This window comes from Apiospora hydei, assembly GCF_038363865.1.
Source record: "Apiospora hydei strain CBS 114990 chromosome Unknown utg000004l_segment0_segment0, whole genome shotgun sequence".
Lineage (NCBI taxonomy): Eukaryota > Fungi > Ascomycota > Sordariomycetes > Amphisphaeriales > Apiosporaceae > Apiospora > Apiospora hydei.
In genome coordinates this window covers 8,939,016-8,957,432 of record NW_027117363.1, presented here as the reverse complement: position 1 = coordinate 8,957,432, position 18,417 = coordinate 8,939,016, and the positions used below count along the sequence as shown (strand labels likewise).

General features: G+C 54.7%; 6 protein-coding genes across 6 annotated transcripts; 2 read left to right on the top strand and 4 right to left on the bottom strand.

The window, feature by feature from the left end:
* Positions 1–88: 88 nt before the first annotated feature.
* Positions 89–688, bottom strand: PG997_005275 (uncharacterized protein; the record flags this gene model as incomplete). Its single annotated transcript, XM_066809590.1, has 1 exon — positions 89–688. One exon carries the CDS (start codon positions 686–688, stop codon positions 89–91), a length of 600 nt encoding a protein of 199 aa, XP_066673208.1.
* Positions 689–2,326: 1,638 nt separating this feature from the next.
* Positions 2,327–2,788, bottom strand: PG997_005274 (uncharacterized protein; the record flags this gene model as incomplete). Its single annotated transcript, XM_066809589.1, has 1 exon — positions 2,327–2,788. The coding sequence occupies one exon, from the start codon at positions 2,786–2,788 to the stop codon at positions 2,327–2,329; it is 462 nt and encodes a 153-aa protein (XP_066673207.1).
* Positions 2,789–3,642: 854 nt separating this feature from the next.
* Positions 3,643–4,485, bottom strand: PG997_005273 (uncharacterized protein; the record flags this gene model as incomplete). The annotated part of the gene is made up of 2 exons (XM_066809588.1): positions 3,643–4,097; positions 4,227–4,485. The coding sequence occupies 2 exons, from the start codon at positions 4,483–4,485 to the stop codon at positions 3,643–3,645; spliced, it is 714 nt and encodes a 237-aa protein (XP_066673206.1).
* A 1,759-nt stretch (positions 4,486–6,244) lies between these two features.
* Positions 6,245–7,189, top strand: PG997_005272 (uncharacterized protein; the record flags this gene model as incomplete). The annotated part of the gene is made up of 1 exon (XM_066809587.1): positions 6,245–7,189. One exon carries the CDS (start codon positions 6,245–6,247, stop codon positions 7,187–7,189), a length of 945 nt encoding a protein of 314 aa, XP_066673205.1.
* Positions 7,190–7,862: 673 nt separating this feature from the next.
* Positions 7,863–10,722, bottom strand: PG997_005271 (uncharacterized protein; the record flags this gene model as incomplete). The annotated part of the gene is given in 3 exon segments (XM_066809586.1): positions 7,863–9,452; positions 9,530–9,787; positions 9,805–10,722. 3 exon segments carry the CDS (start codon positions 10,720–10,722, stop codon positions 7,863–7,865), a joined length of 2,766 nt encoding a protein of 921 aa, XP_066673204.1.
* Positions 10,723–15,573: 4,851 nt separating this feature from the next.
* On the top strand, positions 15,574–18,139 carry PG997_005270 (uncharacterized protein; the record flags this gene model as incomplete). The annotated part of the gene is made up of 3 exons (XM_066809585.1): positions 15,574–15,582; positions 15,737–16,581; positions 16,651–18,139. 3 exons carry the CDS (start codon positions 15,574–15,576, stop codon positions 18,137–18,139), a joined length of 2,343 nt encoding a protein of 780 aa, XP_066673203.1.
* Positions 18,140–18,417: the final 278 nt, after the last annotated feature.

Here is an 18,417-nt window from a genome sequence, read left to right as displayed (position 1 = left end):
GCTGTAGGATAGTACACCTAAAAGTCCACATGCTGTAGGTCCCGGTCTGCTTATTGTGCTCGATTCATTCATTCATTCATTCATGTCTTCATGTCTTCATCCTTTTGGACCCAGCAGTGAACTCGAACAGTGCCGAGGGGCTCGCCGCCCTTTTCCCCAGCTCTGTGACTGGCTCTGCCTTTGGTTCTGGCTTCGGTTCATCCTGTTGGCTCCAGATAGCGCTGTTAGGGGAGGCAGACCGCCCATCGTGGGTATCGTCGTCGTCTTCTTCTGGCGATAGCAGCGCAGAAACTGGTAGCAAAGGCCCTCCTCTGGTTTCACTGCTGCTTCTGTCCATGGCGGTGAGGACGGGCTTGGTGAGCTTCGTGTTCGCAGCTGGGCGCATGACAAGACTAGACGGCCATACACCTTTCCCGTCTCTTCTCCCAAACCCGCGGCTGCTGCCGCTATCAGAACCCTGCTCATCAGTGATCGGCAGCCCGTCGCGGTTCCAGAACCGAAGTATTGGCACAACCCAGCTCTCTTCGGCATCATCGTTGCTTCCGCCGCCTTCTTTCTCGGACACTGTGGTCTTTCTAACTAGAGACGAAGTGCGCAATAGCTCGCGCTGGGAAGCCGAGTCGACAAAGGATATAAGCATCCACTTGCTGATGCGGTGGGCTAGCCTGCTGCCGCAGTGCTCCTGCATCGTGACCAACGAAGCGAGCAGACCGCGTGGTACAAGGGCGGTTCCCCTTGTGAACTGGTCAACATAACCCATTTCGTGGAATAATATCCGGTGTGCGCGGGATGCAAAATGAAGCACTTTATCCCCACACGTATCGCAGAGACGGGATTCTTCCTCGTCAAGAGAGCCACCTTGATACATTCCGCCTGCGTCGTATTTCGACCAGACATGTGAGAAAAATGTATTTCTACCGCGGCCATCAGCTTTGTATGTTTGCCTCTTTGCCCACAAGCAGCCGTCGCGCAGCTCGCGGTAGATATATTTGAAGTCGGGACACATTCGTGCTTGTATAGCGGTGGTGTACCCTGCCACTATCAGTTGCTCTTCTATCATGGCGGCTTCATAACTTTGCCTTGATCTTGCTTCCTGATCATTGCTTGTTGCTGAGTTCCTGCACATCAAGTTCAGCTTCTTGATTGCGCAAGTGAGATCTGGTCGGAACCTTGGATTAGCCAAGTCACGCGACTCAAGGATATCGGCCTCCACCAGAACCTCCAGCAATTTCGTCTGTAACCTCAGATCCGTTTCTTGGGCGTATTCTTCGTAAATTTCCAGGTTTCTCGAAGCTCCTGTGTTGTTATTCATCATTATAAATTGAGCCTCAAATACAACTAACGACCAATCATCTGAAGCAAATGTGTAGGGTCTTACCGGTAGTATCAGAAAAGTATGGGTGTTTAGAAGAAGAGTCGTTTTTGCCTCGTCTTGGATGAAAGCGGCCAAAAGCAATGCTACATGAATGTACAGCACGAGGCGAGGCTCCGTGAAAATGTATAAGATGATCTCGTAATTCATCCCATGTCCCAAAGCTTTCGTTTAGGTCGCACTGCCCGAAGAAGTGTTTATATACGAGGTGCTTGCCGAATACCTGAGGGTCGTCCAGTGTTTTCATCATGAACTTGTCGTCACAGAACAAACACAGCTCTTCGTGAGGGTACTCCTTAAACGTATAACGTGCGTCGTCAATACCTGAGAGGGCATCGCATGACCATTTCCCGGGTGTTTCGTTTGGGCGGGTGATGTCGTGTATCGGATACTCTCCAGAATCTGTAGGAGGGTGTTGGTGAGGTATTGCCGATAATGACGCAGCAATGCTAGAGAGGCTACTGCATATACTAGCCATATCAAAGGAACTGGCGTTACTGGTCGATGCCCAGTGATTTGTTGGCCGACTCGGTCCAAATCGAGGGCTCCCATGATCTGGGCTCCCGGGTAATGGCGATCCATATGAAATAGATGCCTGACTGCTTGCATATAGACTTCGAAGTTCTTGATCGCGTTGCGCTTGATTCATGCCCACGACCTCCGATAGGGCATCAAATCGATTCTCAAGACTGACTTGAACATCCTGGAGAAGCTGGGCTAACGACCCATCTGCAGAGTCATCTGGTACTTCTGCAGACTGTTCTACAGTCGTGCGGCCCAGTTGATCGAATATGGCCTCACTAGCTTTGAGTTGCGTGTCGCTGAATTGGTCCAGCTTTGAACTCAATTCCTCTAAACTCATGTGCCCCTTTAGCACAAGGTTGCTGCATTCTTCGTCAGTGACTTATACTCGGTTATCGAACCCTACCATAACCGAAATGGCTGAGTAAGTACTTACACAGTTAATGTCGCAAGTGCATTGCTTATGTTCTGGCGGTGCTTTGCGACATCAGCCTCGAAGCTTCGAAGTGTATTGGGCCCTGAAAATGCAATTTTGATCTTTCGGAAGAACGACTTGAACCCCGATTTATGCTTGGGGTTGAGCCCAGCAGTGACTTGGACCCAGCTCGCGATATCATCGCTGCATTGTCTCGCGAATTCCGTCAAATTCGCGAGGTTCGTTTTGACCGCTTCGGTTATGTTGTCCCAGGCTTGGTTTTCGAGATGTTGAACCACTGCCTTGACATCCATCAACGTAGCTTGGAGGCTGGCCATGTCACTCTGTAGCGTCTCAGCAATCTGTGGCGCTTTCTTATAACCGTCGAAGAAGGCCTGGAGCTTGGCAATGCCAGCCACAGATTGGCCAATGAAGCCAAGGATGCCGACTATGGAGCCTGCTGCCCCCAGGGCCTCCATGGCTGTTGGGGTAGGCCAAGTCTGAAAGGATGGCAAGAATCTCTTGCCACAGAACAGAGCGAGAAGCGTTGACTAAAACCGTTGTATCAGGCCGCTATTGCCTGCCTGTGGTAGTTCCTTCCCCGTTCGTATTTAACATAGGAAAGAGGGAAAGGGCCCTCCTGTCTGCCTTGCACCTCCAACCCAGGAGGTACGGATATGCATATCTCCCATGCAACCCCTCAATGAGATGGCTGATCAATCAAACGCCACCTATAGAATGTAAGAACTAGGGTGTAGGTGCAAGATGCAGCAGCCAGAGGCTGAGCGGAACATAGCCTCTTACGCACCCAAGCCACTCTTATGATATCTAATGTTCCAATGAAAACACCCACGATGGGAGTACCAGTAAGGTGATGATTGGGTTGTAGGCTTCGGTGTGCCTTTCCAGATGGACTACTGTCATTTACCCCAGCTCTAGCCTTGCACTAGACGTCAAATAGATGGTTGACTTGACACTTCAAATGATATCTGTGTCAGGGCATTGAGTCATAACCTTTCCTCTTAACTGCCAACGACGGTCCAGAACCTGGAGACAGCTTTTGGTCCAATTGAGAGTATCAAGCTGTCTCCAGTGTTTGGACCGTACTTGACAATGAAGGGCGACTGGCAAATTTGCAAATCTATATGAAGCATTCCAATTCGTTACTGACCTTAAGTCTCTTTTCTTAATTGCAGTACTGCTTTTGGCGCATATACTACTACATTATATCCCTTCCCTATTCCGGGGGTATCACCACTCCAGGAGCATTAGTCCTCGTAGGCATTACTTTGCTTCTAAATGGCGACCTCGAATTCTGCAAACGCCGGAACTCTTAATGAATCTTCCCATTCCTCGTAGCCTCGAGCTGCTGCACCCGCGCAAACGCCCGCGTGATCTTCTTGCAGCTAGACCAAAGCAGCATGGACGGAATCACAATCCAGATCGCGTTGAGAAAGACGTAGTACCCATAGAAATAGTACGGCTCGGGCCGGGAGAACTCGAGCGCGCGCACGACGTACTCGAGCGTGCAGGTGCCGTAGTAGAGCACGTCGCCGTAGATCTGGCCGAGGCTGATGACGGCCTGCAGCACGTGGCGGGCCGGGTGGTCGGCGACGATGGACCAGGCGCAGAAGAACGAGAGCGGGCCCCAGCACACGGCCGTCACCGTCTCCATGCTCACGACGAAGGCGTCGCGCGTGAGGTACCGCGAGTCCGAGAGGGAGTACTCCTTCCACAGCTGTGCCAGGACGTGGCGGCTGGTCGCCACGGCGTTGAAGGCGAAGTAGCCTGTTGGTTTTTCGTTCCACGGGTCAGTCATGGTAGCATCAGGTAGGGAGGGACAGTGTGTTTTTGCGGGTTTAGGTAATGACCAAGAGGAGAGGAAGAGGAAAAAGGGGGAAGGAGAAAAAAACAAACCTTCGAGGATCAGATGGATGCAGCCGCAGAGTATAAACCACAGGGCCGTCGACAGCTCGCGCTTGGGTAGGTCGGGCCGGGTGCGATTGATAGCCACCAAAGACGGCAGCATAACAGCAGCACAGGTACCCGAGAAGATGGCGAGGATTTGTATCGTTGTCAACTCATTGGCAATGTAGCCGGGGAGCGCAACGCCGAGAGGGTAGAACGGGTGGTCCGGCAGGGCATCGGCGCCCGGGTGCACGATATTGGCATTCATGTTGGCGAACAAGTCGGAAGAATTTCGAAGTGAAGGGATCAAGATGAGGAATTGGAAAACGAAGAAGTTCGGACCCGGGGCCGAGCTGCCAATAAAAAGAATGAAATACCAACGAATGACGACACAAGGGGTGGTGTCGAAGCCGTAGATATAGTTCGTTGTTAGTGAGTCCTTGCCAAGCACTATGCACCCAAGAACGGCCTAGAGATTTGCAAAGTGGGTGCGGGTACTTGGTTTCCGGATCAGCTCACGGCCAAATAAACCACGGGTCGTATTCGTATTCCGCTTGAAGACACGTTGTTTGTTGCCGAGAAACGAGTCTGGTATAACCCGGTCGAGGGCCTGCAGTCAGTAGACTCGGCAGCCGAGACAACTTTGAATACATTGGGATTTTTTCATATTTATTTTGCGAACCGGGGCGGTTTGTGGGCTCGAGTTTTCGAACAAAAGCAACGACACGTTGTGTTGTACATGCATTTTGTTCTTTAGTGGGCTTAGAAGCTCAGCGATGCGCTAGACTAACAGCTGGAACTTGAAAAGAGCTTTACCCCAGAAACTTTATCCCAAGGTCCAGGTCCAGGTCACGCCCCATATTCACCAAGTCGTCATGGCCTTCCAACGATGCCTTCACACCGGAGCTTCCTTATTTTCTTCATTTTCCTTCATGGCCATGTGGTTGCTCACTGGGCTCGTCCCAGCCTGTGCCAATCATCATGACCCCAAGGGTCTTTGGATGGTGTAGCATTAGCCCGCTGAGGTCCTCGTCGGCCCGCTTGTCTTACAGAGAAATCCGCCCGCGGCGTATCTCCTCGAAGTCCACAAAGATCTTCTGCAGGGGCGATGCATCCGGGTCCGCGGGAAGGTCTGATTGGACAATTGCTCTTCCCGCCAAGAACGGTCCCCCTTTTGCTTTTTTGCCCTTTTGAGATAGTGATAGTATATTATTCAACCAACAACATAAAGTACTCTGACGGACTTGGATCCTGCTTTCAACTGTTCACCCTGTCTCTAAGTGAGAAACAGACTACCCTCTAGATACCGACTTGGCCTCGCCCAAACGCCCAGAGGCATGTCAAGCGATTGTCAACAGGGGAAAGGCAGGGTAGGTTGTCGAATTGAGTTGCCGCTCTACTGCAACGTTGGTGAGATTTTAGCGGCAGAAAGTCCCTGTGCAGGCCGGTTTGACATCTCCCCGAGTGACGCGTCCCGAGAGAGCCGGTCAAAAGAAAGGGGGAGATCGTATGATTCAAGAATCGTCACTGAGCTTCTCCGATTGAAAAGACGCTGATATCAACGAAGGCGAGTAACGCTGCTGACTGAGCCTTCAGTTACGGCCACTAGCAAAGCACTACCATAGACGGAATTTGCAACGACTCCTGATAGACCTGGAATTCAAAGCAGCGATAGCTGCATGAAGGGCATCCCGTCTGATTCAGTGATATGCTGAGACTGAACCAAGCGAGGCGACCAATGGACTCAACCAAGCCAACTGAGCGAACCGGCATCCCGGAGACATACTTAAAAGCCGGTCCGGCTGCATTACTAACGCATTTTGGGAAACCAATCAAGACCGCCAGTTACAAGTCACTAAAACTTCCGAGATAAATATCATGGCCCCCTTTTGAAGCTTAGAAATCTATCCAGTCTTCTGCCGCCAAGAGCCCAAGCCGAACCCAAACACCATACCGGCTGCATGTCTTACTAGATAATGTACCATACTTTTTAACAACAACGTACTACAAGAGAAGAAGAAAGAAACATGTCTGACCACCAATCCCCCTGTCTCCCCCAAGACCCCCAACCCCCAAACCCTAATCCACCGCCTCCCCGACAAGCCGGACCCGGACCTGGACTCCCCCAGCAGCCGGCGGACCCCTCCAAGTACATCCTCCTCCTCATGGCCCCCACCGCCGTCGCCGGCAAAGTCCAGATCGCCACCACCGCCGCCAAGGCCCTCGCGTGCCCCCTGTACCAGGGCGACAGCCTGCACGAGTCGTCGGCCAAGGCCGCGAGCTTGGGCACCAACACTGGCACTGGCAATGGTGGCGGAGGTGGACCGAACGAGCAGCGCTACAAGCGCATGTGGCTCTCCAAGATGACCCGGACGGGCCTCTTGTTCCCCGAGGAGTCGCGGCCCGCCAACGAAGGGTTCTCGGGGTTCGGCGGTGGTCACAGTTCGTCGTCGTCGTCGTCGGCTGTTAGCAGTCGCCGTGGCTCAGCAGCTCCCGTGTCAGACGCATCGAGCAGCATCTCTGGGGCTTGGAGTTCCACGACCGCGACGACGCAGTACACCAACAAACCCCCCGCCTTCGAAGCCGAGCCCGACGCCGCCGCGCGCGAGCGGCGGGCCAATCCGGCGCTGCTGGTCTTGACGCATCCGCGGCTGGAGGGGTGGCACAAGACGGCTATTCGGGATTCCGTTGGGGAGTACGGGATCGGGGTAGTGTTTGTGCCGTTATATCACGATGACGACGACGAAGAAGAAGAAGAGGGAGAAGAGGATTTACCGGTGCTGAAGCCGCTAGACCCGAGGACCATGACGAGTTTCGGGGCCTTTGATCAAATCGCAGCAGCCATGTCGTCGAAACCGGCCGGCCCCAGCTTGGACGAGGAGATTGTGCTCAGGGTCAATGTCGAGGGGCAGGTCGAGGGGTTGATACGGGAGATTGTGGAGGGGGCTAGGGATATCATGACTGTTTCCTAAGTGGGAAGAGAGGTTGATAAAGGCAAAGTGAAAGTCTTCAAATGAGTAATAGCAGAGCTCGAAAAACGTTCACAGTTGGCCGCGCAGCAGCCAGTAAAGGTATCACGAATAGACACATCAGGTTTCGATCAACGAATGTAAGTAATTTCCGTATAAGAGAATATGTAATATGTATTGTAGACAAAGGAGAGTGAAGTCCATTCATGTAATCAATCATTTATACAAAAATTCGTAAGCGACGTAACCGTTCTTCTTCGTCCCAAGCCATGCGTGTGTGTATCGTATCATATGCGTGTGCGTATCAATCATTCATGTCCCGTTCCGTTCCTTTTCCGTTGTCCCGTTTCCGTCGCTAAAGAGAAATCCTGTCGTTTGGTGGTGGTGGTGGTATGCAGTGGTAGTAGTTGTGTGTTCGTTCATGGTATCATCAAAAAGTAAAGAGTAAAAAAAGGTAGATAGAAGAAGAGAAGAAGAGACAAGAAAAATAAAAATAAAAAAAGAGCATCCAGATCGTGAGATAAAAGCATCGTCCGTTATTCCGTTCCGTAACCATCCGTCCCGTCCGTCATAATCGCCTCGCTTATATCCCGTGAGTTTGTGTACAAGGAGTTGGTTATCCAGGGTATAAGAAAAATTTCAATCCGAAATCATCCAAAAAAATCAAAGATCAAAATCAGCCCCGGCTAAACAAGATTGGTACATCCATGCTCGTTAACGTACTGACGGTCGACGCGTTGTTGTTGTTCATGTTGCTGTTGTTGTTGCTGTTGAACCTCGCGCCGCCGCCGAATCGGAATCGCATGGCAGCCGCAGCGCCCGCCATGCTATCCTTGCGCGACAGTTTCTTCCCGAGAGGATTGTTACTGCTGCCGCCATTGTTGTTGTTGGTGTTGTCGTTGTTCATATAGTTGGTAGTGTTGCTGGTGTGGGCGCCGCTGGAGGGGAAATGCTCCGACAGCTTGCTCAGCACCGTCGCCTTAGCCTTGCGCAGCATCGACGACCGCAGCGCCGGGTCCTCGGCGATGCGGCGCTGCGCTTCCTCGGCCTCGATGTCGCGCTGCACCGCGGTGATGTCGGAGCAGGGCACGTAGGTGACCGCGGCGCCGCCGCCCGCCATGGGGTCGTAGACGGTCGGCTGCAGCAGCAGGGCGGGCATCGAGGGCTTGGTGTCGAGGATGGGGGCCGAGATGGTGATCTTGTCGGCGCTGTTGTTTTCGGACTCCTCGGCGGCGGCAAGTTCTTCCTGGAGGTGCTCGTAGTGGTGGTGGCAGCTGTTGAGCAGCGACGACAGCTCCCTCGTTCGGACGAAGCTGCCAGTGCCACTGCCGTTGCTGCTGCCGCGCTCGTTGGGGTCGTAGCCGTAGTAGCCACTACCGCCGTTGTTGCTGTTGTTGCCGCCGTAGTAGGTCACGGGGGTGATGGGGCGGAAGTAGTCGTCCGACGTGGCGGAGGCGGAGTCGTCGATGGGCGACCGGCTCAGCTCGGGCACTGGGGTGATCTCGCCGAAGAGGAGGGAGGCAGAAGGCGAAGTCACGCTACCGGCGCGGCTGCTCATGCCGCGACGGGACATGGGTGGGCGGGAGGTGGATCCCATGGAGGGCGGCGTGCTGGGGCTGCGGTCGAGCTCGCCAAAGAGGCGCCGAGGGGTGCCACCGCTCCTGTTGCTCGCTCGGGACGGGGTGCGGTCCGGGTTAAGTTCCCCAAACAGCGGCGAGCGCAATTGGTATTGCGCCAGCTTGGGCGGCGGCGTCATGGGCGAGCGGAGACCAACAGGCTCCGGCATGGGCGGCGATGCTTGTCGTGGTGTTTGTTGCTGCTGCTGCTGCTGCTGCTGCTGCTGCTCTTCGCGGATGCTGTCCTCCGACTTCTGTTGTCGACGGTGAGAGCGAAGAGGAGAAAACATGCTGGGCAGTGGCTGTGGCTGGGCCTGGGGCTGGGCCTGGTAGCAATCCTCCTGCTCGGTGGTGGTGGTGTTACCGCCGTCGTGGTTGTGCTGCTTTCTTCTCTTGCGGCGCTTGGTGACGCGACGCTTCTTAAGCTTGGTCGCGGGCAGCAAGCTAGCCTGCCTGGCAGCCTCGAGGTCCGAGTCGAGCTCAACGAGGGGTGCGCCTCCTGATTCGTTGTCGTCGAACTCGCCGTTGACCCATCGTTGCGCGTACTCGGCGCCAAGATCTTCGTCTTCGTCCACGCCGCCGTGAAGGTCGACGTTGAACAGCTCCTCGGACACGGCGGCCACAGCGGCCGACTGTGCGCTGAATTCTTCCTGAAGACCAGGAGTCGCGGCGGCCTCGGGGGAATTGCCCGGGATCATAATGGGAGGGGGATACCGCTAGCGCCAACAACATCAGTGATGGAGCCGGTGGATTGGCGGACCCAGTGGTCGCTGCGGGTGGAGTGGTCCATGAGGGGCGCGAGGGCGTCGTCCCAGCTGCCGCCGTTGATGAGGACGACGTTGTCGAAGTCGAACTCGCGGACGCAGCGCTGGTGGTTGTCGACGAGCTCGGCGACCTGGGGCGCGTTCATGGTGGCGTTGCGGACCGAGAGGTAGCGCAGGCGGCGGAAGCGGATGGGCCGGCGCGACGGGGGCGGGGCAGGGGGCTCATAGGCGATGTGACCTCGTTGAAGAGCTTCTGGGAGCTGCGCGGCGGGGCGAAGAGCGGGTCGGCGGCCAACGATACGGGGCAGGGGCCCTTGCGCCCGAGCCAGGTGAAGCTGAACTTCTCGACGCTGTCAGCAAAGTTGCGGATGTAGTCGTCGATCATCTTGAGGTGGTCCAGCCCGGGCGAGGGCCCGTAGAAGTCCCAGGCCTCCACCGAGATCTGCAGCTTGCGGATCTGCTGCCACCGGCGGCTCGCGGACGGCGTGCAGCCGAAGCCAGGGACGTGGCGCAGGTAGTTGAAGGCGGACGGGTGCACCGCCGACAGAGACAGCTTGACGAGCTTCAGGAGGGGCGCCCGCTCGAGCGAGATGCGCAGGCTGATGAGGGCGTAGTCGACAATGTCCCGTCGATACCGCTCCTTGGCGTTCTGGCCTGGCGTCTTGATGGTCAGGTGTCTCATGTTGGGCACGTGTTTCATGGCATTGATGAACGAGGGAACGTTCGATGCCGCGTGGAACAGGGGCGGATACTGCTGCGTGAGGATCTCGCCTAGTCCTGTGTTGGCGAACTTGGGCCGGGAGAACACCGACGCCATGGAGGTGTGAGGGGTGTATAAGAAGCTGATCTCCTGCCCGCTTTCCGGGTGGATGAGAGGAGGGAGGAAGGTGGCATCTGAGTGAGGGAAGTAGAAGGTCAGATGCTCAATATGGTGGCCGATACGGGACAAGGCCTGGACTCGGGACTGTCGCGTAAAGGTGCTGGCCGTGAAGGTCAGGTTGGTTCGTAGGAATAGCCGTTTGGTAACGAGGTTGCAGCATGCTGAAGATGCCAGCCGGACATTGCAGATGTCCTCCTTGGATAGAACTTCGAAGAGCTTCTCGCGGATCCTGTCCTGTTGCCACAGGCAGTAGAATGCTTGTGGAGTGGTCGCCATAACAATCGCATGTCGTAGTGGCTGATGTTGGCGGGTACTATATCTGACGTGAGAGCCACCTTGACTAACACGCACACACTAATACTGGGCTGGGAGAGATATCGTCTCAGTATAGACTCGATGGATAAGTAAGATAAGAAGACACAAGTGCCGACGTGAGACCTAACGAGTCTCAATAAGTAAAGATAATACACGACTCTGTTTCCGACAGACAAGATTATTCCAATACCCCAAGAGCCTCAACGTATTCGGCGGGAGCTTATGTGAGGTTATCCGCAGTTCATGCGCAATGCGTAGGACCTGCAGTACAAGCTCTAACAGAAGACAATGGGATTGAGTCGGAACTCGATTATAAGGGTGATGCCAAAGAAAGGAATCAGTAACGGCCCCCGAAGGAGGCCTTCTCGAGCCTGTTATAGACATCCACGTCTCCATCCAGGCCTGCCAGTGGCCCTGCCTCCCGTCTTCCGCGCCCATGGTCTGGTTTGCCGTGGATCATCGCTCAACATCAGAAATGCGCGGTGGGTTAGGTTTGGTTGGTGAATGAGTCACCTCTTCCATATTGGGGCCCTCGCTAGAGAGCGCTATAGTCCTACTATATTTTTGGAGCTACTGCACCCTGCCATGCTTAGGGTGGGCTCGATTGAGAAATTCGCCAAAAGAAGACAGCAAACCACGAGCGCGATGGCTCCTATGGAGCGCGATGGGCGCGATGACTGGCCACTCCCGCGACCGCCTGCATGGCCCTTATGCAAGCCCAGCAGCGGAGTGGTCTCATGGCTGCTAACCTCTGAGCCAGTAGAATGAAACGAAACAAGAGCAGCAGCTGACAGGCGGACGCACAAGCGCTGTCTGCACTCACCCGAGCGAGCCAAGGGCCCCGAAATGCGGGGACCGGCTTCTGCATAGCCAAGACCCTGGGACCGGCCGACCAATCAGAGTAAGTCGCGAGGCTGAACGTGTCCATGCGCGGCGCAACTGTCGCGTTTGTTTCGTGCCCGGCTCGTGTGCTGTGACTCACCAGGCTTTGGATGGCATATAAAGTTCTTAAGCGCACCCGCGAGCGACATCTCTGGGCCTTTGGGCCCTCTATCTAGGGGTTAGGGGAAGCTGGCAAGGTCCCGAAGACCAGCATCAACGGGAAAAAGAGGAGCGACGTCATGGGTATCCTATCCACTTCCGTTGACTCCCAACGTGTTGGCAACAGCCGGACCTGGTCAAAATGATGAAAATTTTTGCAAAAACGTATGGCGGTCAAGTCAATTGCGCAAGGAGTCACCGGGTGGCTAGGTGTGTTGGTATGCGCGCGGGCTGGGAATTTCGACGTCGAATCGCGAATATTCCGCGTTGTGCGTGGTGCGAGAAGACTCGCTCAAAGATAAGACCGCCACGGCAAACTTGAAGCGGCGGACGGTGCGGCGCGCGAGCGTCACGTACATACCATTGCATCGTTGAGGCTGCAACTCGAAACGTCCGGGAAAACCCGAGTTCAACGACCGGCTCAATATCAATCCAATCTTCGTCCAGAGTTTTTTTGTGTGCCATCCACCCATCCCATCTGCGTGGGAGCGTAAAAGCGTGGGAGAGGGGCGGCCGAATAGGAGTTGCAGTAGCGCAACTCCATGGCATGGGCCAATCAGCACACAACAAATCCATTACCAGGGCATGTGTGTATGCAGAGTGCTGCATTAGTCCTTGAGCGAGATGCCTGGATGCCACTGGCGATTGGAGAGTAATTGTCACAGCCTCGTTTCTTGCAACGTTTCTCAACCACCCGTGTCGACGGCAAGGGGTTGCGATTATTCGCTATTCCCGGCGCTCACTTCCCGTACCGGCCATGCAGGTCTCATAGATCCCCTCATAGAGTGGCTGGCACCTTCGCAAACAGCGACATCGGGGATATGTATAACGACGTGTCTCGCCAATTGACCAGAAGGTGGTTGCGCTTTGCCTTCCAATCCCTCCAGCGACAGCATCGTCTACTCGAATCCTTTGACCCAAGCCGAGTGTCGGAAACGACTCGCTGTTCCTACCCTCGTGCTCACCCTGCATGAGACCGGTTGGTAGCTACAGTATCTCTCGTCTGCAAAAGCATCACTGTTGAGGTGACTGACCCGCAACGGCAATGCAAAGAAACGTAGCATCATCGAGCATATGTAGCCAGACGTGCTTTCTAGCCAGGTGATGACTCCCACCGGTTCCCATTGGCGTACCGATCGTCGAGGCTCTCGAATCTGGGGGCTGGTGGGTGTGTTCTGCACGGGCAGCGCAAGATCGTCTTCCGATGCATGTGGCCCCAGTAGAGCAGATTTTATCCGCAACTGCGTACCTACATCACATCATGACCTCAGATGATCAACAACGTGTTCGTCTGTTCATGGGTATAGTCGACCTTTGCTAACGATGGATATCGTATGTAGTAGTATAAGCAGGATATACATCCGCAGGGAAAGATGAAGCGACCTCTCCGGGGGCCACAGTGGCTTATACCCTGACACATTGGATCGCGCCAATCACCGCTGCGAGAGCTCTGGTGGGATTTCACACGAAAGAAGGCGCAGCAGCGCAGCTCTGTCGATAAATGGTGACGTTTATGCGTACATATTGACGAAAAGGCACAAGCTGATGTTCGTGAGGAACCAACTGCAACCCCAAGCACCAAGCGTGGGGTGCTGGGAATCTGTCTGAAACATGCCAAGATGCTGTTCGACCAAAAGGAACATTGCTGGTAAAGCGCCCATTCTCGGCACCGTCGGGTTTGATAAGAGGAGGCAAGGAGGGCATCCCCCCAGAACGAGAGCTGGAGTGGGAGAGCTGAGAGCCGCCCGACAGATCAACAATTGATCCCTATCGCTGGCAATTCTGGATTGGTCCTCGACTGCTTGCACTTTCCCGGGTTGCTGGGATAGATTGGAGGAAGCCACGCATGAAACCAAACGACTGGCTGCTCTTTCCTTCTTTCTCGGGCAGCACCGAAGCAGAATCTTAAGCATGACAGAACAAACTGCCCTTCTCTTCGAATCATGGAAGCTAATAATAGAGAGACATGTGCACATAATTCAGTTTTTCATTTTTGCGTTCAATTTGCGCGCGCATTGCAGTCGATGCGATGCATCACGCCAGAAAGCAACTTCATGTGGTGGGCGCTGCAAGTTGGTTGGAGCTGAAAGCACTAATGATGGAGGCCTGCCTGTTCTGGAATGCTGGACTGTTGACTGCTGCCGACAAACAGTGGACGTCAAACTGGCAGACAGTCCATCCCTTCCATCAAACCATCCCGTCTGAACACACAGACAGACACACAAGACCGAATACGACCCTTGCAAACTCCCGCTTCCGATTAGTAAAATGGATCCTCTTTCCGAATGAAACGGCCGTCCCCCCCATCAGCCAAATCTGGGAAGGCCTGGCAAAGGCCTGGCTCGCCATCCCCTATGCCTAGCCCGAAAGCCACACTGGGACCGGTGTCCAGCCTACGATCGCTGCCATTCGAAGAATTGCCCGAGTGGGAATTCGGCCAGACCTCTGATTTGCTGGGTCCGTGGGACATGAAGCCAATCTGCCCATCTGCCAATTCCATCAGCAAAAGGGCCTAGCTAGCCTAGAAAGGCTCATCGGACAATTTCTTGCACGACCTAACTGATCAGACCCAGGCCCCCTCATCTGTCCAGGATTCCTGACCAATGCCCACCAACGGCGGTCCACGCATGAATGATCCCCTTCTTCAACCCAAATTTCGTTTCTCATGCCTTAGTATGGCCACCAAAAGGCCTGTTCGACTGTTCGATCTCCCTCGGGCGATCATGAACAAACGCTGCTGAGACCGGCCATGACACCACTCTTATCGTCCGGGTTGGCCCTTCTGACAGTCCATGAACCGCCTTCTGGCCATGAACCCCGATCCAAAAAGCTACTTGGCGTCGATGGTCTTGCATGCTGTCATCGTCGAGAAAATATACCTTTGAGGTACGATAAGCCGAGTGAGACAAGACATCAGCGGGCTGGCAGATTGGCATCACTAGGCTAGCCGTACCAAGCGAGTGGCGTGGATGCAACTACCGACTACGGGCATCATCATGTTGTCTCTGATTGCCTACCTGCTCCTCCCTTTTTTTCCTGCGCAAACAAGCAGCAAAGAAAAGAAGCAAAGCAACAGGTTTTTGCAGTAAAATAACCGGCTGCGAACGTCCTGTTTAGCACTCCGCCTCGAGATTGAAATGAGCAAGGTAACGTCTTGGCGCGAAAGCTGCTTCATCCAAAGGGTGCAGTGCTCCGAGAAGAAGTGGTGCAACACGCAAGGGCGAAAGTGGGAGAATACGGTTCTGTCTTATTGAAACCTTAGCCTCTCATTGGCCTACCACCCCGGCTGCGGCTAGGGGGGGCAGCTGCACTTATATGTAGGGGTTCTGGTAGGGGCAGTAGGGGTCCTGGTTAAGCATGACACACTGCCAGGGCCATCCCAGGAACCACTTTAGCTGGCCGAAGCCCCAAACCGCCTGCTTCTGTGCAGCATGGTCCCAAACGGGGTCCCTTTCGTCTCACATTTGTTAGGCATATCTTAGACCATACAAGACGGGCCAGCACCCGCTGCCTGGGATAGTTTCTGGTTTTTTTCGGTCTGATCTTCTTTTGGCTCTACAACGTGGGTTTGGATGATCCGGCTGGTTTACCGCATTTACCAGTTCTTTACACATTCGTTTCGGTCTGTCTGACCTGACCATTCACTCGCTTCCAATCATTCATTCGTTCCTTACCTTCGTCCGCTCATTCGGTCCCAACGGCCACCCACCTTATTATTCGCCCTTCCATGTCTTTAGTAGTTGTTGAGTCAACTCTCATTTTCACCTCGGAATGGAGCCGGTAAATCCAGGTTCGCGAGGTAAAGGCGATCCGTCTTACAGGAATACATTCGACAAAGATGGCGTCACAGAAACCGTCGAGCCAGCGTCGCTGGAGAGGTACATATTGAACCTACACCTGGTCAAGCAAGGCACAATGCTAACCAGTATACTAGCATTTCCGAGGAGTCAGGTTAGACTCCTCTGGCCCCGGAGCTCAAAAACAACCGAGGAAGATGCCGTCAAAACAATCTATGCAGTGGCCCTTTCATCGCCGGATGGCTTCAGACTCACCATCCAGCGTATTGACATCGCATTTCAGGCGGCCATCATCGGGCTGGAATAACCTCAAGTCTTTCTTCAAAGTCGAGGAAGACACCGTGAGCTTGTCGAGCAAGCCCCTGGTCCCGGATTACGTTGTGCATTATATTAGAGGCGAGACGCCCGAGACGCTAGCGAAGAAGCGAGAGCAGAGGAGATGGGGCGAACGGATGGCCACAGTCACGCCGCAGCGCGAGAGGTTCATGTCGCAACAAGTCGAACTCGAAGATCCATGGGCATCCCGGACGAAACTGAATATCGACGGAAACGGCTACGCGAACGAGGATCGGCAGAGAGGCGTGGGAAGGTACTTCACCGGATGGAAGGGAGGAGCGACATGCAACATAATCCTGGCATTCATCTTATTGGTAATAGCTGTGGTCTGCCTGATCTTGGCCATCACCAGGCAGGTGGTATCCGGCGAGACTATTATTTTCTCGGGGTCGTGCGACACGGCATCGAGCATCAACACCGGCCTGCACGCGGCCATCAACGTTTTCGCCATCACCATTTTAGTCGGAAGCAACTACGCCTTCCAGATCCTGTCGAGTCCGACGCGGCTCGAGCTCGCAAGCGCACATAACAAAAAACAGTGGTTGGATATTGGCATACCATCACTACGAAACCTGTTCCACGTCTCGGGTTTACGGACAGCACTGATAGCCGTTGCGCTGTTATGTGCTGTGTCGACCCAAATAATGTGAGTTTATGCGACCGCCGTGGCTGGTGGTACATCATTGTTATTTGATGGTAAACTGACATTGTGCAGATATAATGCCGTAATTTTTACTTCTCCTACCGGCTTCAAGTCGGATATTGTTGTCGTCACGAACGACTTTCTTACCGGTGCGCCTTTTTCGAACGGAACCAATTTCAACCGGGGGGACATGTCCCAGTCAGATATCCTGTCTCTCCAGAACGCCGCGAGCGCCGGAAATCTTGAGACCCTCGCGACTGTGCCCTGCTTGCAACAGGTGGGCGGGACATTCGACACCACCTACGATGCCCTAGTTTTGGTCACCAAGTTGAATTCGGCCCGCAGTTCTGTGATCCAGACCGGAAAGTCAGGAGAAATGTTCCAGCTCAACAGCATGTCTTCAGTAGCGATTAGTGTACCAGTCGACGAAAAGGTGGTCGATCGCTGCCTCGCGCGCCAAGGACTCCCCCAGACTTGCAAGGTCAGCGTCAGCAGCCCGATGCTCGGCATAGTAGGACTTCTTCATCTCATTACGCTCTTCACCATGGCCGCGGTCTTGTCGTGGCGCAATTTCGAGCCCCTGGTCTCGCTCGGTGATGCGATCCGGTCCTTCATGCGGAATCCGGACCCCACGACGACCAGCGCCTGCTTCTTGGACAAGCAGGATGTCAACGAGGGCCGCTGGGGCTTCAACGAGGCCAAATACTTGACGTCCACCGACCACTTCTGGTTCTTCACCCCGTCCATCAAGCGTTGGGTCCTGACCATCGTGTCGTGGATCCTGATCACGGCACCGACGGCCGCCGCCGTCGCTCTGATCATCGAGCACGAGCCAACCGGCACGCTCACGCCCCTCGCCACAGCGACACCCTACACGACCTTCCTGCTCGGCGACGCCAACGCGCCCCTCCTCACCCATGCGCAGGCGGCCGTTCTTGCCGCGGCCCCTCAATTGCTCATCGCTATCCTTTATCTTACCACCAACTCTCTCCTGACTACCTTCTGGCTCTCGCACGAGATGTCCTTCTTTTCCATCGAGCCCCAGCCGCTCCGCGTCTCGGCCGACCCTGTCGGCTACCAAACCACCTCGCTCTACCTCACCCTCCCGAGGCCCATCTCCTGGGCCCTGTACGTCCTCTTCATCGCCATGAGCTTCGTGCTCTCGCAGGCCGTATTCCCCGCCATTGTTAGCACCGGCACCGCCCGCGCCAACAACCCGGAAATCGTCGGCATCGGCTTCTCCACCCTGGCCCTGCTGATCCTCCTGGCCCTCCTCGTCGTCCTGATCCTGGGCGTGCTGGCCCTCGGCCTCCGCCGCGCCCCGGCCGCCACCTACGCCAACGGCGAGCAGAAGGGCAACCCGCTCGCGCTGCGAGGCGGCTCCTGCTCCGCGGTACTGAGCGCCAAGTGCCACCCGGCGCCTGGCGAGCCCGAGCGCTCCTGGCGGTGCCCCCTCGTGTACGGCGTCGTCGTCGATGCCGTGGGCGCCCAGCAGGTCGGGCACTGCGCCTTTAGCGGCGTTAGCGTCGGCTCGATAGACACGGGCAAAATCTATGCTTAAATTTTTATGAAGCTGGATGGGAATACAGACCCAGGGTTGGTCTAGAGGTGTTTTTGGTTTCTTCATTTTTATCGAGGCGAAACGGGGAGAGGTTTACTATTTTTACCCATTATACCAGCGACGCAACTGGTTGTGCATGACATATACATTCATTTTTTCATCTCGTCCCCGGTGGGAGGATGCATAGAACAAAAGGACTGGCTGGCTGGCTAAGGGGCTGGTAAAAAGACTACTTACTGAATGGGACTGGGATTCATCTTGAGCAGAGAATATATACC